At 37.8% G+C, this 19,655-nt stretch overlaps 1 protein-coding gene across 1 annotated transcript; it reads left to right on the forward strand.

Moving 5' to 3' along the window:
- The first annotated feature begins 3,091 nt into the window (after positions 1–3,091).
- LOC124958957 (olfactory receptor 478-like) lies at positions 3,092–4,036 on the forward strand. The gene has a single exon (XM_047517571.1). The coding sequence runs from the start codon at positions 3,092–3,094 to the stop codon at positions 4,034–4,036; it is 945 nt and encodes a 314-aa protein (XP_047373527.1).
- Positions 4,037–19,655: the final 15,619 nt, after the last annotated feature.

The raw sequence follows: 19,655 nt of genomic DNA on the forward strand, positions 1-19,655 counted from the left end.
ATTGTTTATTTGGTGAGTTTTATGTATCTTAAAGAAATAAAAAGGAATACAATAGATTTTTATATTAACAAGGTATTTACCATTTTAGATGATCCATTCTTGCATCCATCTTCCTGGTTGTATAAACAAAGTCACAGCTGGGGCAACTGCAACTTGGTTCAACTGGAACAAGGTAGAAACTCAGAGATGGACTTCCAAAATTGTCCATCTGAAAGCTAAGGTTATATGTATGCACTACATTCTAGACTACATTATTTGGGGACCTTAGCTGCTTCCACATCTGAAAAGTTTTGCATAGGAACTGGATAGGCTGTCCTCCCAGAAGGTCTTGGGCTTCAGAGAAAGAGTGGAGCATGAAAGTGGATACTTGGATATACTGGAAATAGGAATCTGACAGGGTGAGGTGGAATCTTGTAGGACGGATTGTTGGAATTCTTCAGTTTCAGTTCCTTCATTTGCACAATGAGGATAATAAAAATTCTAACCTTATAAAATTGTTGTGAGAATTAAATATGTGTAAAATGTTTAACACAGTTATTGGCATAAAGAGAGCTCCAAGTGAATATTGGTTCCTATTAGCTAAGCGAGATAGGAGATTCTCAAATTAGAATTAGTACGAGAATGAGGGTAAGACTGAGTCTTCGGGTTGAAGATTCCTGCATTCCACCATGAACCACCTACATCTCCACTATGCTACTCAAGAGGCAATGCTTTGAGACTATTTCTCATCTGGTCGTCATCCAAACATCTTTTAAAAAATGTGTACTTCTTTATACAACTGTCTATACAGTTCTTTTTTTACTTTTGCTCTGCAATTAATGTACATAACTTAAAATATTTGTCACTTAAAATTCAACTATACTTGAAGTTCCACCTCCTATTCCCCAGGGTACTTAATGCCATGTGTTACAAATATCAATATATAGTATTTACCAATAAACAGATATTGAATGATCAGAACTAAGGTTGGCATTTTATATCTGAAGGTTAGCACTATTTCTTAATCAGAAATATCACAGTTCACTTGAAACTAATATTTATGTGTGAAACCATTTGTATAAGATATATTATGTTCTTTAGTAATTATTAAACAAAGGTTATGGAACTATGGAGGAAGATAGAAATAAAAGAACAAATTGACCACTTGAGAATTGAAAGGAGTAGTTGTTTTTATGTTTGAATTGAACTTCTCAGTATCTACTACAGAAAATAATGATACTCTGTGGTGCCTTTGAATTCACATTTGAATCTCTACTGTCTTCAGAGATTTTTCCCCAGAGGAGAACAAAAGTAAAAGATAGCTATATAACCACTATATTTTTGGTCTATTTCTGAAAGATGAATGAGTTCTCATTTCAAGAGGTAAGACTTTGACTTTTGTTAGTGAATCCGATGTGTTAAATTTCATTTACCATTTGAGAAAACTTTATTTTCTAAAGTTATCTGTGCTCACAAAGGTTGGTGTGCAAAGAGGGCAGGTGAAATTAAGCAATGAGCTAGTGGGCAATATTGACTGATTTTCTGTTTTTGCCATAGATTTCAGGGGAAGGAAGAAACAGGCACAGCCCAAGTCACCAGGATTCCTGTTCTCTACATATAAGTCTTTCAGCACTATACAAACTTGGCAAACTACCAAAATGCTAATGTTGAGGTGCTTTGACATTTTAAAATATTCACATTAAAGATCTAAAAATGTAAAGAGAAAAAAATTGCACAAATACTTTGTTTATGCATCTGGACACTTTAGCTTCAAGGCAAACTTTAGAAAAAATTTGGTGTATATCTTCAGAAAATTTGAAGATAAAGGACAATCTGGGCCCCTAGCTTGATTCTTCTTAAGTTTTTCATTTATATTTTATTCAGATATACAGTATGTTGAAAATAATATTATTTCATGCTATAAAAATCTAACAGTAGGAAGTGATTTGATTTATTCAAATGAATATTATATTTATGTGCTATCAGTCATGCTTATTTCACAGTGATTATGATGATATTTTAAGCTACTTAGTGAAAAATATTTTCAGCTTCAGATATGTAAAAAAATAAAGTTTACAGTAGGAAACCTCATTTATAACTCTAATGTAAAATTCTTGTCTCATTATACTATCAAGAACAAACTTACTGCTTCTTTTAATAAAATGGGTCATATTTAAGTGATACATATTGTGAAGTATTTAGTAACCTAGGCAACCATTTTGCACTTCAGTTACCAGAGGGCTTAACAGAATTTCCTATTCAATCATTACCAGGCATACTGGACTTGTACATGTTCACTAGTATTAAATGATATTATGTAGTTATTAAAACAATGGGCAATAGACTTCCTAGGGTTAACATTCTAACTTGATGATTTTATATGTAACCTTGTGCAAATTAAATAATCTCCTTCAGACTCTGTTAACTAGCAATAACAAAATTAATCTAGAAATAACAAGTGATAAATATTGTATGGATAATGTAATAACTATATATAAATAAATGTGTATATATATATATATATATATATATATATATATATATTTAGCTGTGTGCTTGACATTTAGGAAGCATGTAATAAATATTAGCTAGTATTAATGTCTTTCCTTCAAAGACTTTAATATTTTTTTCCTAATATATATAGTATTGATTTTGTCAATGTCATCTGTCTGTTGTTTTGTTTGGCTTAAACCTTTTTTTTTTTTTTTTTAAAGAAATGAGTTTTGTGTTGATTTTTTAGTTGTCAATGGACCTTTATTTTATTTGTGGTGTTGAAAATCGAACCCAGTGTCTCACATATCCTAGGCAAGTGCTCTACCTCTGAGCCACAAACCCAGCCCTGGTTTAAACTTTCTTTAGGTGTATTTTTGGGAACCATGTAACGCATGAAGAAAAAAAAAGATATTATGTGAAGGAATTTTGGGGGGTTTCTGCTAAAAGCAACTTAAAATCACTGGTAGAGTCATCATTGCACATAAATAAGTACTGGTGTTTGAACATCTTTATTTATAGTGATTTCCCATTTATGTTAGAAAATTTTAAACCATCATATTTACAAGTGCTTTCATGTCATGTTATCACCATGGGTTCATTTTTCAGCAGCCACTGTCCCATGGATCCCCTGGTCAATGGGAACCTCACTGCAGTGACAGAGTTCATTCTATTGGGCTTAACAGATGATCCAGTCCTCCGAGTCTTCCTCTTTGTGACCGTCCTCTGCATCTACCTGGTGACCCTCTCTGGCAATCTCAGCACCATCATCCTTATCAGAGCCTCTTCTCAGCTCCATCATCCCATGTACTTTTTTCTGAGCCATTTAGCTTTTGCTGACATAGGCTATTCATCTTCCGTCACACCCAATATGCTTGTAAACTTCCTGGTGGAGAGAAACACCATCTCCTACGTTGGATGTGCCATCCAGCTTGGCTCAGCCGTGTTCTTTGGGACAGTTGAATGCTTCCTTCTGGCTGTCATGGCGTATGATCGCTTTGTGGCAATCTGCAACCCACTGCTTTACTCAACCAAGATGTCCTCTCACGTTTATCTCCAATTACTTGTAGTGACTTATACAGGTGGTTTGTTCAATGCTTCTTCCTTTGCCATTTCTTTTTTTTCTTTACTCTTCTGTGGACCAAATGGAGTCAACCATTTTTTCTGTGATTTTGCTCCATTACTTGAGCTCTCCTGTTCTGATGTCAGCGTCCCCTCAGTCTTTCCCTCATTTTCTGCTGGCTCCATCATTGTGGTCACAGTGTGTGTCATCGCCGTCTCCTACGTCTCCATCCTCACCACAGTGCTGAGGATGCGCTCCCCGGAGGGGCGCCACAAGGCCTTCTCCACCTGCACCTCCCACCTCACTGCGGTCACTCTCTACTATGGAACCATCACCTTCATCTATGTGATGCCCAAGTCCAGCTTCTCCACGGACCAGAACAAAGTGGTGTCTGTGTTCTACATGGTGGTGATCCCCATGTTGAACCCTCTCATCTACAGTCTCAGGAACCAGGAGATTAAGGGGGCTCTGAAGAGAGCACTTGGTAGGAAAATATTTTCTTAGTTATTCCTCCTATTTTGTCCAACTTGACATAATAAAATAACCCATAGTTATAATTATAAAAGGAAATGAGTGCCTGGGATTGAACAATATCTATTAATATTTCCTTATCCTGTCTGGAGCTCTTCAGGAAACATATGATTTCAATTTTCACATGCGATAGTAGGCCAGTAGCTCATAGTGAGTTACCTTTAATAATATCAGAACAATCACTCTTGCTATAGTTGGGATCTTAAGTGTCCTGCAAAGGCCCCTGTAGTGAAGGCTTCAACCCTTTGGTGTTCTATTAGGAAGTAGTGGAAACTTTAAGAGGTGTAGCTGAGTGGGACATCTTTAGTTTTTGGGGGCCATGCCATCAGAGTGTAGTGGGACTATACCTCTTATTTTCCTTCCATTGTTTACTGACCATGATTTGAACAGTTTACTCTGCTGCAAATTCAAATACCCCAGCAATCTTGCCATGATGCACCACCACAGTACCAAAGCAATGGAACCAACTGATCCTGAACTGAAATCTCCAAACTGTGAGCTAAAGCAAACGGTTTCTGCTCATAACATGATTACCTCAGCTATCTGTTACGTAAGAGAAAGATAACTAACACATGCTACAATCCTGCATCCATTTCAACATCAACTTATTCTGAGATAAACCTCATAACTTTAGCTATGATTGTGTACATTGTGGGAGAAATTACAGAGTCCAACAAACACTAAAGTTGCATGAAATATTCCTTTGGTAAAATGATTATCTGTAGGGATGGGTTTTGTGGACCCACAAAATTTTGGTCTGTGTTTCTGGCCTCTGAATTTGGCCTAATTTGTGGAGCCCTAGGAGAGGAACATGATAAGCCCCTCCTGATTACTCTCAATTCCTCTGTCAGGTCAAAATAGGTGAATTCCTCTGTTGGAATGAGAAGGGTTTCTGAGCACCTAAGGACTGAACAAAATAAAAGCAGTAATTTTCATGAAGAGAATCCACTCTGTTGTGTGACAGGGAGGTTAAAGAGCACTCTACATACACTTTCCTCTGAAGGTTTCCCAGTCTATTAAAATCTAAAGGAAAATCTTTTGCATTCTTATTGCTTCAGTTACTACTTATTTTGTACCACTCCCCAATTCCAGTCTCTATGAAAAACTGGCACATCTCCAATGTCAGAAGGGCTTCCATGTATTGAATGCAAGATTTCCAGAGCAAAACTGGTCACGTCCTCTCTCCTGTGTTGTCTACTTATTGGTAGACATCAGAGAGTTTACATCGGACACTAAGTCTTTGACTCTTTTCTCATCTTTATATCCATGAAGTTACTTTCAGAATCCCAGATGTCTGGGCTCCTTATATGTTTTTTCAATCCCTCTGCTACTGCCTTGAATCCTCCCCATAAGATGAATGGGGTACCTCCTTAGTTGTCTGTCATGAATCTCCAACAGGTTCATTTCATGTGACCACACTGTGACCAGATGCTAGATTCCCAAATACAGGATATATTAAATCACTGCTGTGTCAACAACAGTGACTGGCTATACACTGCAGAGAGGAGGGGATTCAAATACCCCAGCATGAGCTTCATAAACTGATAGCAAGATAATTCTCCTGGCTCAGCCTCTTCCTGCCCTGCGCTTAAGTGCTGCTTGCTGCCGACCAGCGGGACAAACGACACGTACTCTTCAGAGGTTCATGAAGCAGCTTCCGCTTTATTCAGATAACACCCTCAATATATAAGCAGTCTCATGCATAAGCAATTGTAATCAGATATGTCCATCCAATCCTATTAAAGGTCAAGCGATCACGAGCTCAAGCATACATGTAAGATATATCTGTCCACGCGCTAGGCGACTGAACTAATTATCATACAGCCAATGGTAAACGCTTCCTGTTTTTCTCAAGGTGCATTCAGCACGCCGTTTGGCTCTCTGCCAGTCGCCATCTTGGGTGCATGTGGCGTAACCCTGGGCCCCGGGTCTCGCCCGCCACATCTCCCCCTTTCTGTTTATAAAAGAGACCGTGCCTGTCTTAGGTTGTCCAGGTCGGAGCCACATCCTGACCCGTCATCGGACAATGAGGCTCTTGCCCTCATTTCCTGTCTTAGGTCGGTATGAACTCCCCATGAATCTTACCTGTCTTTGACTACCGGTCCAGCATATTTAACCAGACTTGGGGGGATGAGCCAGCATCAATTGCAACGAGAGCTTGGCAAATAGTGGCTGTTTCTCTGTGCCGATGTATACGCATTTTGTATAAACACTATATGCACAGAACAGATACAACACACAATAAACCTCCCACGGACAAAAACCCAAACCATTCTTCTCCCCATTGAACAGTGTACTGGAGAAATGTGGCCAATTGTATAAGGGGTACAGGATAGGGCCACGTCTTTACTATCCCCCATAGTTCACGCGAGTCTCCTCCATTAACTTGGTGAGAAATCGCCAACACCATCAGTGGGAGAAGACTCCTCATCTTCTTCCTGTTTTTGGGTCTCTGTTGAGGCCTTGACCAATCTCTCCGACACCCAAATTGGCAATTGTGCATCCTGTGGGAAAACACAAACAGATCCTCGGGTCCAGATTAACACCAGATCCAGGCCTTTCCATTGTCCCGATAGAATGTCCTTCCAGAGCACTTGAGGTAGATGTTTTTTATTAGGCTCTGAATGATGGTCAGCAGTCGATCAGCCCTCAGAATCGAGATTTAAAAAATTTAAGATGAACAAGGCAACAGATAATTTGTCTTTTGGGGATCTGTATGATGCCCCTATTCCCCCTTTATGTTTATAAAGCATGTTTTTAAGCGTTAAATGGGCACGCTCAACAATGCTTTGTCCAGTAGGATTATAGGGAATTCCTGTGACATGTTGAATACCAAAGGTGGAACAAAATTGTTTAAAGGCCTGGGACGTATATCCAGGACCATTATCTGTTTTAATTTGTTTGGGAACCCCCAGGATGGAGAAAGAGTGTAAACAGTGTGTTATTACATCTTTGGTTTTTTCTCCAGTATGAGCAGAGGCCATAATAAATCCTGAAAAGGTATTAATAGACACATGAATGAATTGTAGTTTTCCAAATTCTGAATAATGAGTTACATCCATTTGCCAAATATGATTGGGCTGAAGCCCTTTTGGATTTACTCCTAACGAGGGGTTAGGAATAAGCACAAGACTTGACTATGTCCCGAGCTGTTGCCTTAGTAATTTTATACCGTGTATGTAGAGTGGAAGCATTTACGTGAAATTTGGAATGAAAAGTTTTTGCATTTTCAAGCGTATTAAAGATGTGTAGGTCTCTGGTGGCCATGTCTATTAAATCATTGTGTAAACCTAGAGGACTTGGGAGGCCAGTATGAGCCCGAACATGCCCAATAAAAAAAGGATCTTTTCTGTCCCAGATAAGTTTTTGTAAGCATTGTAAATATTTAGTAATAGTGGAGGTGAGGGAAATCAGACCAGTTAATTCTAAATTTTGAACAGTATTAACAACATATTTGCTATCAGAGAATAGGTTAAAAGACTCATGGTGGGTTTTGAGCTACTAATAGTTGTGTTTGTTGTGCAGATAGAGTATTAAATAGCAATATTTCTGTAACATTATCTATAGTAATAGCACCCATACCATTTTTTGATCCATCAGTAAATATAAGGGTAGCTCCTATAATAGGTTCTTTTTGGGTGACTTCAGGGAAAATTATAGGATATTGACTCCAAAATTGGAGAAGAGGATCAGATGGCAAATGATTGTCAAACACAGCAGAAATACTAGTAAAGACTATAGCCCATGAATTTGAATTATTAATAAGATATTGTATCTGATCAATAGTATATGGAGTAGTGATTGTTGAGGGATGTGATCCAAAGGTGGAAAGGGATACTTTTAATGCCTTAAGGATTAATTCTGCCACAGATTCAGTAAACAAGGATAAGACCTTGTTAGGGGCATAATTCATGTGAACCCATAGAATAGGACCCTTTTGCCAAAACACTCCTGTGGGTAACTTATTTGTGGCCAAGACAATGAATGATAAAGGCTTAGCTAGGTCAATACGATCAAGATGAGCCTTTTCCATAGCTGTTTCAACAAGCTTGAGAGCTGTTCAAGCCTTAGGGGTAAGCACCCGCTTAGAAAGGGGGTCAGAATCACCTTTAAGAATATCAAACAGGGGGCCCAAACTTGAGATGGGTAAATGAAGGTAAGGTCTAATCCAATTAATATCATTCAAAAGTTTTTGAAAATCATTTAAAGTTCTAAGTTTGTCCACCTGAACAGTAATTTTTATGGGTTTAACCATAGTTGCATTTATGATAGATCCCAGGAAGTTTTTGGTGTCTGTCATTTGTACTTTATCAATGGCAATATGTAAGCCCCATCTTTCTAGTGACTTTAGTAAGGAATTATAACATTGCTCTAAGACAGGTTTTTCCTTATGAGCTAGAAAAATATCATACATATAATGATAGATTAAAAGTTGAGGGTTTTCTAGGCGTATGGGTTCAATAGCCTTGCCTACATATATTTGACACATAGTGGGGCTATTGGCCATGCCTTGTGGGAGGACTATCCATTCATATCTTTTATTAGGAGAGCTATTATTAAGTGAGGGCACAGTAAATGCGAACCTTTTGGTGTCTGAGGGATGTAACAGATGGAAAAGAAGCAATCCTTTATGTCAATTACAATGGAGGGCCAATTAACTGGATTGTTGATAAAGTAGGTAATCCTAATTGAATAGGTCCCATGGGCTCCATTATAGAATTTACTGCTCTTAGGTCATGTAATAGCCTCCATTTTCCTGATTTCTTTTTTATTATGAATATTGGTGTGTTGAAAGGAGAGGTGGATGGTTTGATGTGTCCAGCCTCTAGTTGTTCTTTAACCAATTGCTGGGTCGCTTCTAATTTGTCTTTTGAGAGGGGCCACTGAGGGACTCAGACAGGTTTATCAGATTTCCATGTTATTTTAATTGCTTCAGTGGCCCCTAATGAAAACCCAATCCCTTTTTATCTTGTTTTGTAGTAACTAAAATGGGTGAAGTAGGTCCTTGACTATTTTTCCCAAGACCTTTTCCCCATATGTGTCCTTGGGCTAACATCATTTGATTAGCTTTTGGATTACTGTATGGCATATGTGTCCTTGGGCTGACATCATTTGATTAGCTTTTGGATTACTGTATGGAATCTCAGATGTGAGATGTAAATTCATCTGTTCCATGATATCTCTCCCCCACAAGTTTACCGGGAGATGTTTGAGGACGTAAGGTTGGACAGTACCACTATGACCTTCTTCATCCTTCCATTCTAATATGGCTGCACTTTTGTTAGGATTGGAAGCTATACCCAATCCCCTTAAAGTCTGATCTGCCTGTTGAAGAGGCCAGGCTTTGAGCCATTCTGTAATTTTGATAATACTTTTGTCAACCCCAGTATCTAATAAGCCCTCAAAACTTTTGCCTTCTATCACTAACTTTGTCATAGGTCTATCTTTTAAATCCAATGTTAACATGACCATATTTTGGTCAGTAGAACCTAATCCTTTATTTCCCCTAATAATATTCTTTGATGGATATTGATCATGGCAGCTGGGTAAGACCAACAATTGTGCTATGCGATCACCCTGAGCTATTATCGCTACACCTCTGGGTGAAGAAGCAAGGATTTTCATTTCTCCTGTAAAATCAGGGTCTATAACTCCAGGGACAATATTTAATCCTTCTAAAGTAGAAGAACTCCTCCCCAGAACTAGTCCCACTGTTCCGTTAGGTAATGGGCCGACAACTGAAGTTGGTTTAGTGGCAGCAGCACTAATTTGTTGATACACACTGGGGTGGAAATTAATCTGTTTACCTTGCCCTTCATATGGTCCTTGGTCTGTCAGCATGTTTAGATTCCATTGAGGATTGCCTGCAACTGCATTACGTCGGGCAGTATCAGAGCATAACTCCTGGTTAGCCACCTTCCACATGAGATATTGTTCCCCAGATAAACATGCTTTTGCTAAATTACCCCAATCAGTCAGAGTAAGATTTTGACTTGCAACATTCTCTAATAAAGAAATGGTAAATGCAGCTTGTACTCCATAGGACATACTGCCTCTTTTAACTGTTTTACTAATTTTATATCTAATATTTGATGATATCTCTGATTTTTTTGATCTTCAAATACCGGGAATATTGGGAACACTGATTGAGATTCTACATCAGCCAACTGTCTGGGGGCTGCCCCTGTGCAGCAAGTACATGCACCCCTACAACTTGGAAAAGAGTGGTGATCTGGATTATATGCTGGAGGGCATGGCGTGGTAGGGGTTAAATGCCACTGAGAATTTCTTTTCTAGCTCTGTCTCAGATAGCTCCTGTTCTTCAGAGTCACATCCCTGTTCTGAGTCTGAACATCTACTTTCTCTTTTAGAAGCTTGACTTGATTGTTCTTCTTTTACAATTTCTAATATTTTTTCCCCTTCTCTTAACTGTTCTTGAAATTTTGGTTTTTTGGAAGTCAGACAGAAATGAACTAATGTCCATATCGCCACAACAACAACAAACAGAAACCAAACAAGAAAAGGTAACACAAATAACACCTTACACATATTCATTTACTACAGGATGTCCTTTGCTGTCTCTTAGGACAGGCTTCTGTCATGTTCCCTCACTAGGGAACCTTCCGTTACACTCCCTCACTAGGGGAACCTTCCGTTAAACCTTAAGACTTGACTGCTAGTTGACTGTGCTAGTGAAAAATTTTCTTCTTTATTACTTACCTGAGCGCTCACTGCTCCCCGTACGGGCCACCACTTGCCGCTTGCCGCCGACCAGCGGGACAAATGACACGTACACTTCAGAAGTTCATGAAGCAGCTTCCGCTTTATTCGGATAACACCCTCAATATATAAGCAGTCTCATGCATAAGCAACTGTAATCAGATATGTCCATCCAATCCTATTAAAGGTCAAGCGATCATGAGCTCAAGTATACATGTAAGATATATCTGTCCACGCGCTAGGCAGCTGAACTAATTATCATACAGCCAATGGAAAACGCTTCCTGTTTTTCTCAAGGTACATTCAGCACGCCATTTGGCTCTCTGCCAGTCGCCATCTTGGATGCATGTGGCATAACCCTGGGCCCCGGGTCTCGCACGCCACAGAGAACATTACTACACTGTATGACAGAGCTCTTGAACTTCTTCCTTCTATCTAACTAAGATTTTGTATCCTGTGACCAACACCTTCACACACACTCCCTGCCCTCCTACTGGCCCCAAGTAACCACTCTTCTACTCTCCACATCTATGAGGTCAACACTTTTATGGAAAATAGTTTAGCAATTTCTTAGAAACCTAGATGTATACATACCATATATGCAGTTATTTATGGTGGGTTCTTTACCCAAGTGAATGGGCAATTATGTTCACAAATGTTTAGTGGCTCTATTCATACCCAATACATTTGGAAGTGACAATGGCCCTTCACTGGTGAATGGATAAAAAACTATGATGCATTCATACAGTTGGGTACTACTCAGTAATAAAGGGAAAGCACTTCTAATAGACACAAGAATAATGATGGATCTCAAACATGTTACACTCTGAGAAAGAATCATTCTGAAAAAGTCAAAATTATAATGGCAGTAAACAGATCATATACTTGGCAGGCTTGAGTGAAAGGAGAGAGTACTTTTTAAAGGACACAAAAGTATCTGGACAGTTGAGAAAACTTTAGTGGTTGGTATCTTAACTTTAGTGGCGGTTACATGATTATGTTCATTGATCAAAGTTTGCAAAGGAGTATATTTTAAAAATTCATTAGGAATGGAAAGATGGTGGATTAGACGAAGGGAGCACTTTCTAGTTGCTCCACAGGTTGAGATTCAAGCACCAGGAGTGTTGCTTCTCAGCTAGGTGGATGATTAAGGGAATCCACTGAATTCAACATTCAGCAGATAAAATAATCACAGAGTCACACAAAATCAGAAGCGTTAAGCAGAGAACAAGAAGAAATACATAAAGATGAACCAGTTTTGTTGACGGTGACTGCATCAGCACCACCATTTTACTATAGAGGGGAGGCAGAAAGAGAGGAAAGCACCGTGAATAAATTTGCCATGTAAAAACCTGTGGAACAGAGAGGGAGGCTGATCTTAAATGACCCAGAGAGGACAGGACAAGCTGATGATTGAAAAGCACTCAGAATGTCTTGGTGGGGAAGTAGAAAGTAAGGTGGGAGTCATTCGCAAGTGCCCACAAGGCAGTTTCATCAGCAGAGCTCAAGAGTTCAGGAAGGCATTGCCAGTCTTTCCCAGTAAATAGGATCAAAGTGTGTTTCGTCCAGTCTGACTGAAACAGGCACAAAGATGATTGTGCCCAAGCCATTCAGGTGGGGAGGGAGGCTTGTGTTCCCTTTGTTTCTGGTGGCTCATGCAACCACCTGGGGAGAGGCCCAAACTGCTAAAACAGGCCCTTCTGCATTTCAGGTCTGATCCTGGGAAATCCACATCTATGGTGGTGGAACATGGGATGCTCTGGAGGGTGAGATCCTTAGCACTCTTTGAGTGGAATATTCCAGAGCTCCCAGAGTCCCAGATATCCAGCAGAGATCAGCATCTGCCCAACTACAAGGGTAAACACCTCCAGACAAAGTTCCAAAGGACAGTCAGAACAAAACCCCTGTCACTGGAACTTCCCATGTAGAATTCTGATTAGCTCAGCTCTGGGAGCCCATCAATTTAGTGGTCCAGACAAAACTCCAGTGGTCAGTACTCCTCAGTTTGTTCTACTATACACTGTGAGAAGAGAAGCTGAGAGCTACTACAACCAGCTTTTGTTCCAGGTCACAGTAAATAGCAGCTTGGAGGGAAACACAAAGTGGTTTGCTTGAATAATCCTAGCCCTTAATCCAAGGGTACATAGGCCAAAAGAATAAGCAAAGAAGGGTGCAACAGGATAGGTGTGAACATACATCCTCGTCAATAGTTTTGACCAACTCAGTGGAAACAAGGTTTTCATTTTTCACTAAGAGTGCCTTTCCTACATTTTTCCTTTTTTTTTTTTTTAACTTTTTCATTCTCTTTCTCTCTCTCTCTGTATGTTCATGTTCTTGCTGCACTGATAAGTTCAAAAATTTGTGTGTATGTGTGTATAAATTTTTTCTTTTTTTAATCATTTTTCCTTATATATATTTAACCTAGGTTTTACTTTGAGAGGTAGAATTTTTGTGGGTTTGTTCTAGTTTGATTTTTTTATTCATTTATTTTTTCTTACCTTTGTTTTTGTTCTTCTTCTTACTTCTTGTTCGCTTTTTTCCCCCTCTAACAACCAAATTCCCTTTCCCTTTCTTCCTCTATTACTTTTAGTTATTTTTACCCCTGTTTATAGCCATTACTTGCTCTCTCCTGCTTCCCCTCAGTTCACTCCTTAAATATTTCAAGCTCTCTTGCCATGGAACTATAATTTTATTATCCATTAGAACTATTTAATTTATATAGTCCATCCCCCACCATTCTTTTGAGGTTATTAATATGGTGCCCAAATATATGTTGGAGAAAAATAGTCTTTTTCATAAATGGGAAAACTAGATATTCATATATAGAAGAATAAAACTAGATCCCTGTCTCTCATCCTGCACAAAACTCAAATCAGAGTAAAGCAAAGAACTAGAAATTAGACAACAAATGTTGCAACTGCTAGGAGAAAACAACATATTGGCACAGGCACTGACTTCTTAACAAGACCCCTAAAGCTCAAGAAATAAAATGGAGAATTGATAAGTGGGATGGCAGCAAAGTAAAAAATTTCTACCCAACGAAGGAGACAAAAGCATAAAGAGAGAGCCTACAGAATGGGAGAAAATATGCTAGCTATTCTTCTTACAGGGGATTAATACCAGACTGAAATACAGCAAATTTTAATACATGCATGCTTGACTATGTCAAAATCAAATCCAATATTATGTATAATTGTTATGAACTAATCAAACATTTTTTAACTGTTTATAAGCTATATTTCACATGACTTCTGAGAATTTTAAAAAATCAAATGTGAGGAATATTGTAGGTAAACTTTTTTAAAATTTATTTTTATTGTAAACAAATGGGATACATGTTATTTCTGTTTGTACATGGAGTAACAGCATACCATTTGTGTAATCATACATTTACATAGGGTAATAATGTTTGACTCATTCTGTTATTTTTTCCTCCCCCCCACCACTCCTACCCCTCTTTTTCCTCTATACAGTGCATCCTTCCTCCATTCTTGCCCCCGTCCCACCCCCCATTATGTGTCATCATCCACTTATCAGTGAGATCATTCGTCTTTTGGATTTTTGAGATTGGCTTATCTCACTTAGCATGATATAATCCAATTTCATCCATTTGCCTGCAAATGCCATACTTTTATTATTCTTTATAGATAAGTAATATTCCATTGTATATATATACCACAGTTTCTTTATCCATTCATCAATTGAAGGACATCTAGGTTGGTTCCACAGTCTGGCTATTATGAATTGAGCAGCTATGAACATTGATGTGGCTGTATCTCTGTAGTATGCTGATTTTAAGTCCTGTGGGTATAGGCCAAGGAGTGGAATAGCTGGGTCAAATGGTGGTTCCATTCCAAGTTTTCTAAGGAATCTCTACACAGCTTTCCAGAGTGGCTGCACTAATTTGCAGCCCCACCAGCAATGTCTGAGTGTACCTTTTTCTCCACATCCTCTCCAACACCTATTGTTGCTTGTATTCTTGATAATCGCCATTCTAATTGGGGTGAGATAAAATCTTAGTGAAGTTTTGGTTTGCATTTCTTCTTACTAAAGATGTTGAACATTTTTTCATATGTTTGTTGATTGCTTGTAAATCTTCTTCTGTGAAGTGTCTGTTCATATCCTTAGCCCATTTGTTGATTGGATTATTTGTATTCTTTGTGTACAGTTTTTTGAGTTCCTTATATATTCTGGAAAGTCGTGCTCTATCTGAAGTATGAGTGGCAAAGATATTCTCCCACTCTGTAGGCTCTCTCTTCACATTGCTGATAGATCCTTTGCTGAGAGAAAGCTTTTTAATTTGAATCTATGCAAGCTATTGATTCTTGCTTTTATTTCTTGTGCTATGGGAGTCCTGTTAAGGAAGTCTGATCCTAAGCCAACGAGGTGAATATTTGGACCTACTTTTTCTTCTATAAGATGCAGAGTCTCTGGTCTGATTTCAAGGTCCTTGATCCATTATGAGTTGAGTTTTGTGCAGGGTGAGAAATAGTGGGTTAGCTTCATTCTGTTGCATATGGATTTCCAGTTTTCCCAGCACAATTTGTTGAACAGGCTATCTTTTCTCCATTGCATATTTTTGGCACCTTTGTCTAGTATTAGAAAATTGTATTTAATTGAGTTTGTGTCCGTGTCCTCTATTCTGTACCATTGATCTACCTGTCTATTTTGGTGCCAATACCATGCCGTTTTTGTTACTAATGCTTTGTAGTATAGTTTAAATTCTGGTATTGCGATACCCCATTTCATTCTTCCTGCTAAGGATTGCTTTAGCTATTCTGGGTTTCTTATTCTTCCAGATGAATTTCACGATTGCTTGCTCTATTTCTGTAAGGTATGAAATTGGGATTTTAATTGGAATTGCATTGAATCTGTATAGCACTTTTGGTAGTATGGCCATTTTGACAATATTAATTCTGCCTATCCAAGAACATGGGAGATCTTTCCATTTTCTAAGGTCTTCCTCAATTTCTTTCTTCAATGTTTTGTAGTTCTCATTGTAGAGATTTTTACCTCTTTGGTTAGATTGATGCCGAAGTATTTTATTTTTTTTTGAGGCTATTGCAAATGGAGTTGTTTTCCTCATTTCCTTTTCAGTTGTTTCATTGCTTGCATATAAAAATGCTTTAGATTTATGCATATTGATTTTATAGCCTGCTATTTTGGTGAATTCATTGATGAGGTCTAGAAGTTTTCTGGAGGAGTTTTTTGGATCCTCTAAATATAGAATCATGTGATCAGCAAATAGTGACAGCTTAAGTTCCTTTTTTCCTATTTGTATCCCTTTAATTTCTTAAGTCTGCCTAATTGCTCTGGCTAGAGTTTCGAGGACAATGTTGAATAGAAGTGGTGAAAGAGGACATCCCTGTCTTGTTCCCATTTTTAAAGGGAATGGTTTCAGTTTTTCTCCATTAAGAATGATGTTGGCCATGGGCTTAGCATAAATAGCCTTTACAATGTTCAGGTATGTTCGTACTATCCCTATTTTTTCTAGTGTTTTGAGCATGAAGGGGTGTTGTATTTTGTTGAACACTTTTTCTGCGTCAATTGAAATAACCATATGATTCTTATCCTTAAGTCTATTGACATGATGGATTACATTTATTGATTTATGGATGTTGAACCATCTTGTATTCCAGGGATGAACCCCACTTGATCGTGGTGCACAATTTTCTTAATATGTTTTTGGATACGGTTTGCCAATATTTTGTTAAGGATCTTAGCATCTACATTCATCAAGGATATTGGTATAAAATTTTCTTTCCTTGATGTGTCTTTGCCTAGTTTGGGTATGAGGGTGATATTAGCTTCATAGAATGAGTTTGGTAGGGTACCCTCCTTTTCTATTTCCTGGAATACTTTGAGAAGTATTGGAATGAGTTCTTCTTTGAAGGTCCTGTAGAACTCAGCTGAGAATCCGTCTGGTCCTGGGCTTTTCTTGGATGGTAGGTTTTTAATGGCTTCTTCTATTTCATTGCTTGATATTGATCTGTTTAAATTGTATATGTCCTCCTGGTTCAGTGTGGGAGGAGCATATGTCTCTAGAAATTTGTCAATGTCTTTGGTAGTTTCTATTTTGTTGGAATACAGATTTTCAAAGTAGCTTCTCATTATGTTCTGTATCTCAGTGGTGTCTGTCATGATATTTCCTTTTTCATCATGAATTTTAGTAATTTGAGTCTTCTCTCTCCTTCTCTTTGTTAGTATGGCTAAGGGTTTGTCTACTTTGTTTACTTTCTCAAAGAACAAACTTTTTGTTTTGTCAATTTTTTGAATAGTTTCTTTTTGTTTCAATTTCATTGATTTCAGCTCTGATTTTAATTATTTCCTGTCTTCTACTACTTTTGCTGTTATTCTGTTCTTCTTTTTCTAGGGCTTTGAGCTGTAATGTTAGGTCATTTAGCTTTTGACTTTTCATTCTTTTCTGGAATGTGCTCCATGCAATGAATTTTCCTCTTACTACCGCTTTCATAGTATCCCAGAGATTTTGATATGTTGTATTGTCATCCTCCTTGACCTCTTAGAATTTTTTTATCTCCTCCCTGATGTTTTCTGTTATCCATGTTTCATTCAATAGCATATTATTTTGTCTCCAGGTGTTGGAGTAATTCTGTTTTTTATTTTGTCATTGATTTCTATGCTCAGTCCATTATGATCTGATAGAACAGAAGGTAGTATCTCTATTTTTTTGCATTTCCTAAGGGCTGCTTTGTGGCATAACATATGGTCTATTTTCGAGAAGGTTCCATGTGCTGCTGAGAAGAAAGTGAATCCGCTTGTTGATGGATGAAATATTCTATATATGTCTATTAAGTCTAGGTTATTGATTGTGTTATTGAGTTCTATGGTTTCTTTGGTTGGTTTTTGTTTGGAAGATCTATCTAGTGGTGATATCAGTGCATTAAACTCACCCAGAATTATTGTGTTGTGGTCTATGTGATTCCTAAAATTGAGAAGAATTTGTTTGATGTACAGGGATGCACCATTGTTTGGGGCATAAATAATTACTATCGTTATGTCTTCCTGATTTATAGTTCCCTTAAGCAGTATGAAATGTCCTTCTTTATTTCTTCTGACTAACTTTGGCTTGAATTCCACTTTATCTGATATAAGGATGGAAACCCCCACTTTTTTACTGAGTCCATGTGCATGGTAGGTTTTTTCCCATCCTTTCACCTTTAGTCTGTGGATGTCTTTTTCTATGAGATGAGTCTCTTGCAGGCAGTATATTGTTGGGTCTTTCTTTTTAATCCATTCTGCCAGTCTATGTCTTTTGATGGATGAGTTTAGGCCATTAACGCTCAGGGTTATTATTGCGATATGATTTGTATTCCCAGTCATTTGGCTTATTTTTGGTTTTTAAGTTGGCTTGGTTTCTCCTTTGAGTGGTGTTTTTCTAAGATAGTTCCTCCCTTTCCTGACCTCCATTGTTGTTTTTCATTTCCTCCTCACGGAATATTTTGTTGAGAACCTTCTGTAGCACAGGCTTTCTATTTGTAAATTCTTTTAACTTTTGTTTATCATAGAAGGATTTTATTTCATCTTCAAATCTGAAGGTTAGTTTTGCTGGGTATAGGATTCTTGGTTGGCAACCATGTTTTTCAGAGCTTGAAATATGTTGTTCCAAGCCCTTCTAGCTTTTAGAGTCTGGGTTGAGAAGTCAGCTGCTATCTGTATAGGTTTCCCCCTATATGTAATCTGATACTTTTCTCTCACAGCCTTCATAATCCTATCTTTATTTTGAATGTTAGGCATTTTCATTATAATGTGCCTTGGTGTGGATCTGTTGTGATTTTATGCATTTGGTGTTTTATAAGCCTCTTGTATTTGATTTCCCATATCATTCTTCAGGTTTGGAAAATTTTCTGATATTATTTCATTGAATAGGTTGTTCATTCCTTTGGTTTGTATCTCTGTGACTTCCTCAATCCCAATAATTCTTAAATTTGGTATTTTCATGATGTCCCATAGTTCTTGGAGATTCTGTTCATGATTTCTTACCATCTTCTCTGTTTGGGCAACTTTATTTTCAAGATTAAATATTTTGTCTTCATTGTCTGAGGTTTTGTCTTCGAAGTGGTCTAGTCTTTTGGTGATGCTTTCCATTGAATTTTTTATTTGGTTTATTGTTTCCTTCTTTTCAATGATTTCTGTTTGTTTTTTTTTTTTTTTGAGAATCTCTATCTCTTTGTTGAAATGATCTTTGCTTCCTGCAATTGCTCTGTCAGCTTATTGGTATTATCATTCATTGTCTGCGTTTGCTCTCTTATCTCATCCTTTGCTTTGTGAATCATCTTAACCATGTATAATCTGAAGACCTTTTCTGACATTTATTCTAACATACTGTCATTGGATTCTATTAATATAGAATCTAGATTTGTTTGGATCATTTTCTTCCCTTGTTTTTTCATGTTGTTCATGTATCTTCCCCTCTAGCAGTGCAGATCTGGGGTATTGCAGATTTCCCCCTATAGGCTTATAGTGGCCCTATAGGTTTCCAAGACCCTTTCTTTAAGGAGAGATCAATATTAGCAGTGCCCAATTCAGACACTATGCAATCCTAGACCGAATAGCTCCTATGAGGACAATAACAAAATTGTCATAATAAACAGAATGAGTTCAAATGTTATCTTCAGTAAAACAAACAGATTTGCAATAAGATCTGCAGTTTCTAATGGAGGACAAAGAGGATGCAGAGGGATAGAGATGTGGCTGTTAATGGGATAAGCAAAGAATATACAGAAGTGCTAGATAATAGAAAGGGTGAGAGTGTAAACAAAAGAAATTGGATGTTAGCATGCCAAAAAGGGAGAAAGAGACTCTGAGGGAACAGGTAAACAGAAGGAAAAGAGAGCCAAAAAAAAAAAAAAAA

This window comes from Sciurus carolinensis, chromosome 11 (genome assembly GCF_902686445.1).
Source record: "Sciurus carolinensis chromosome 11, mSciCar1.2, whole genome shotgun sequence".
NCBI lineage: Eukaryota > Metazoa > Chordata > Mammalia > Rodentia > Sciuridae > Sciurus > Sciurus carolinensis.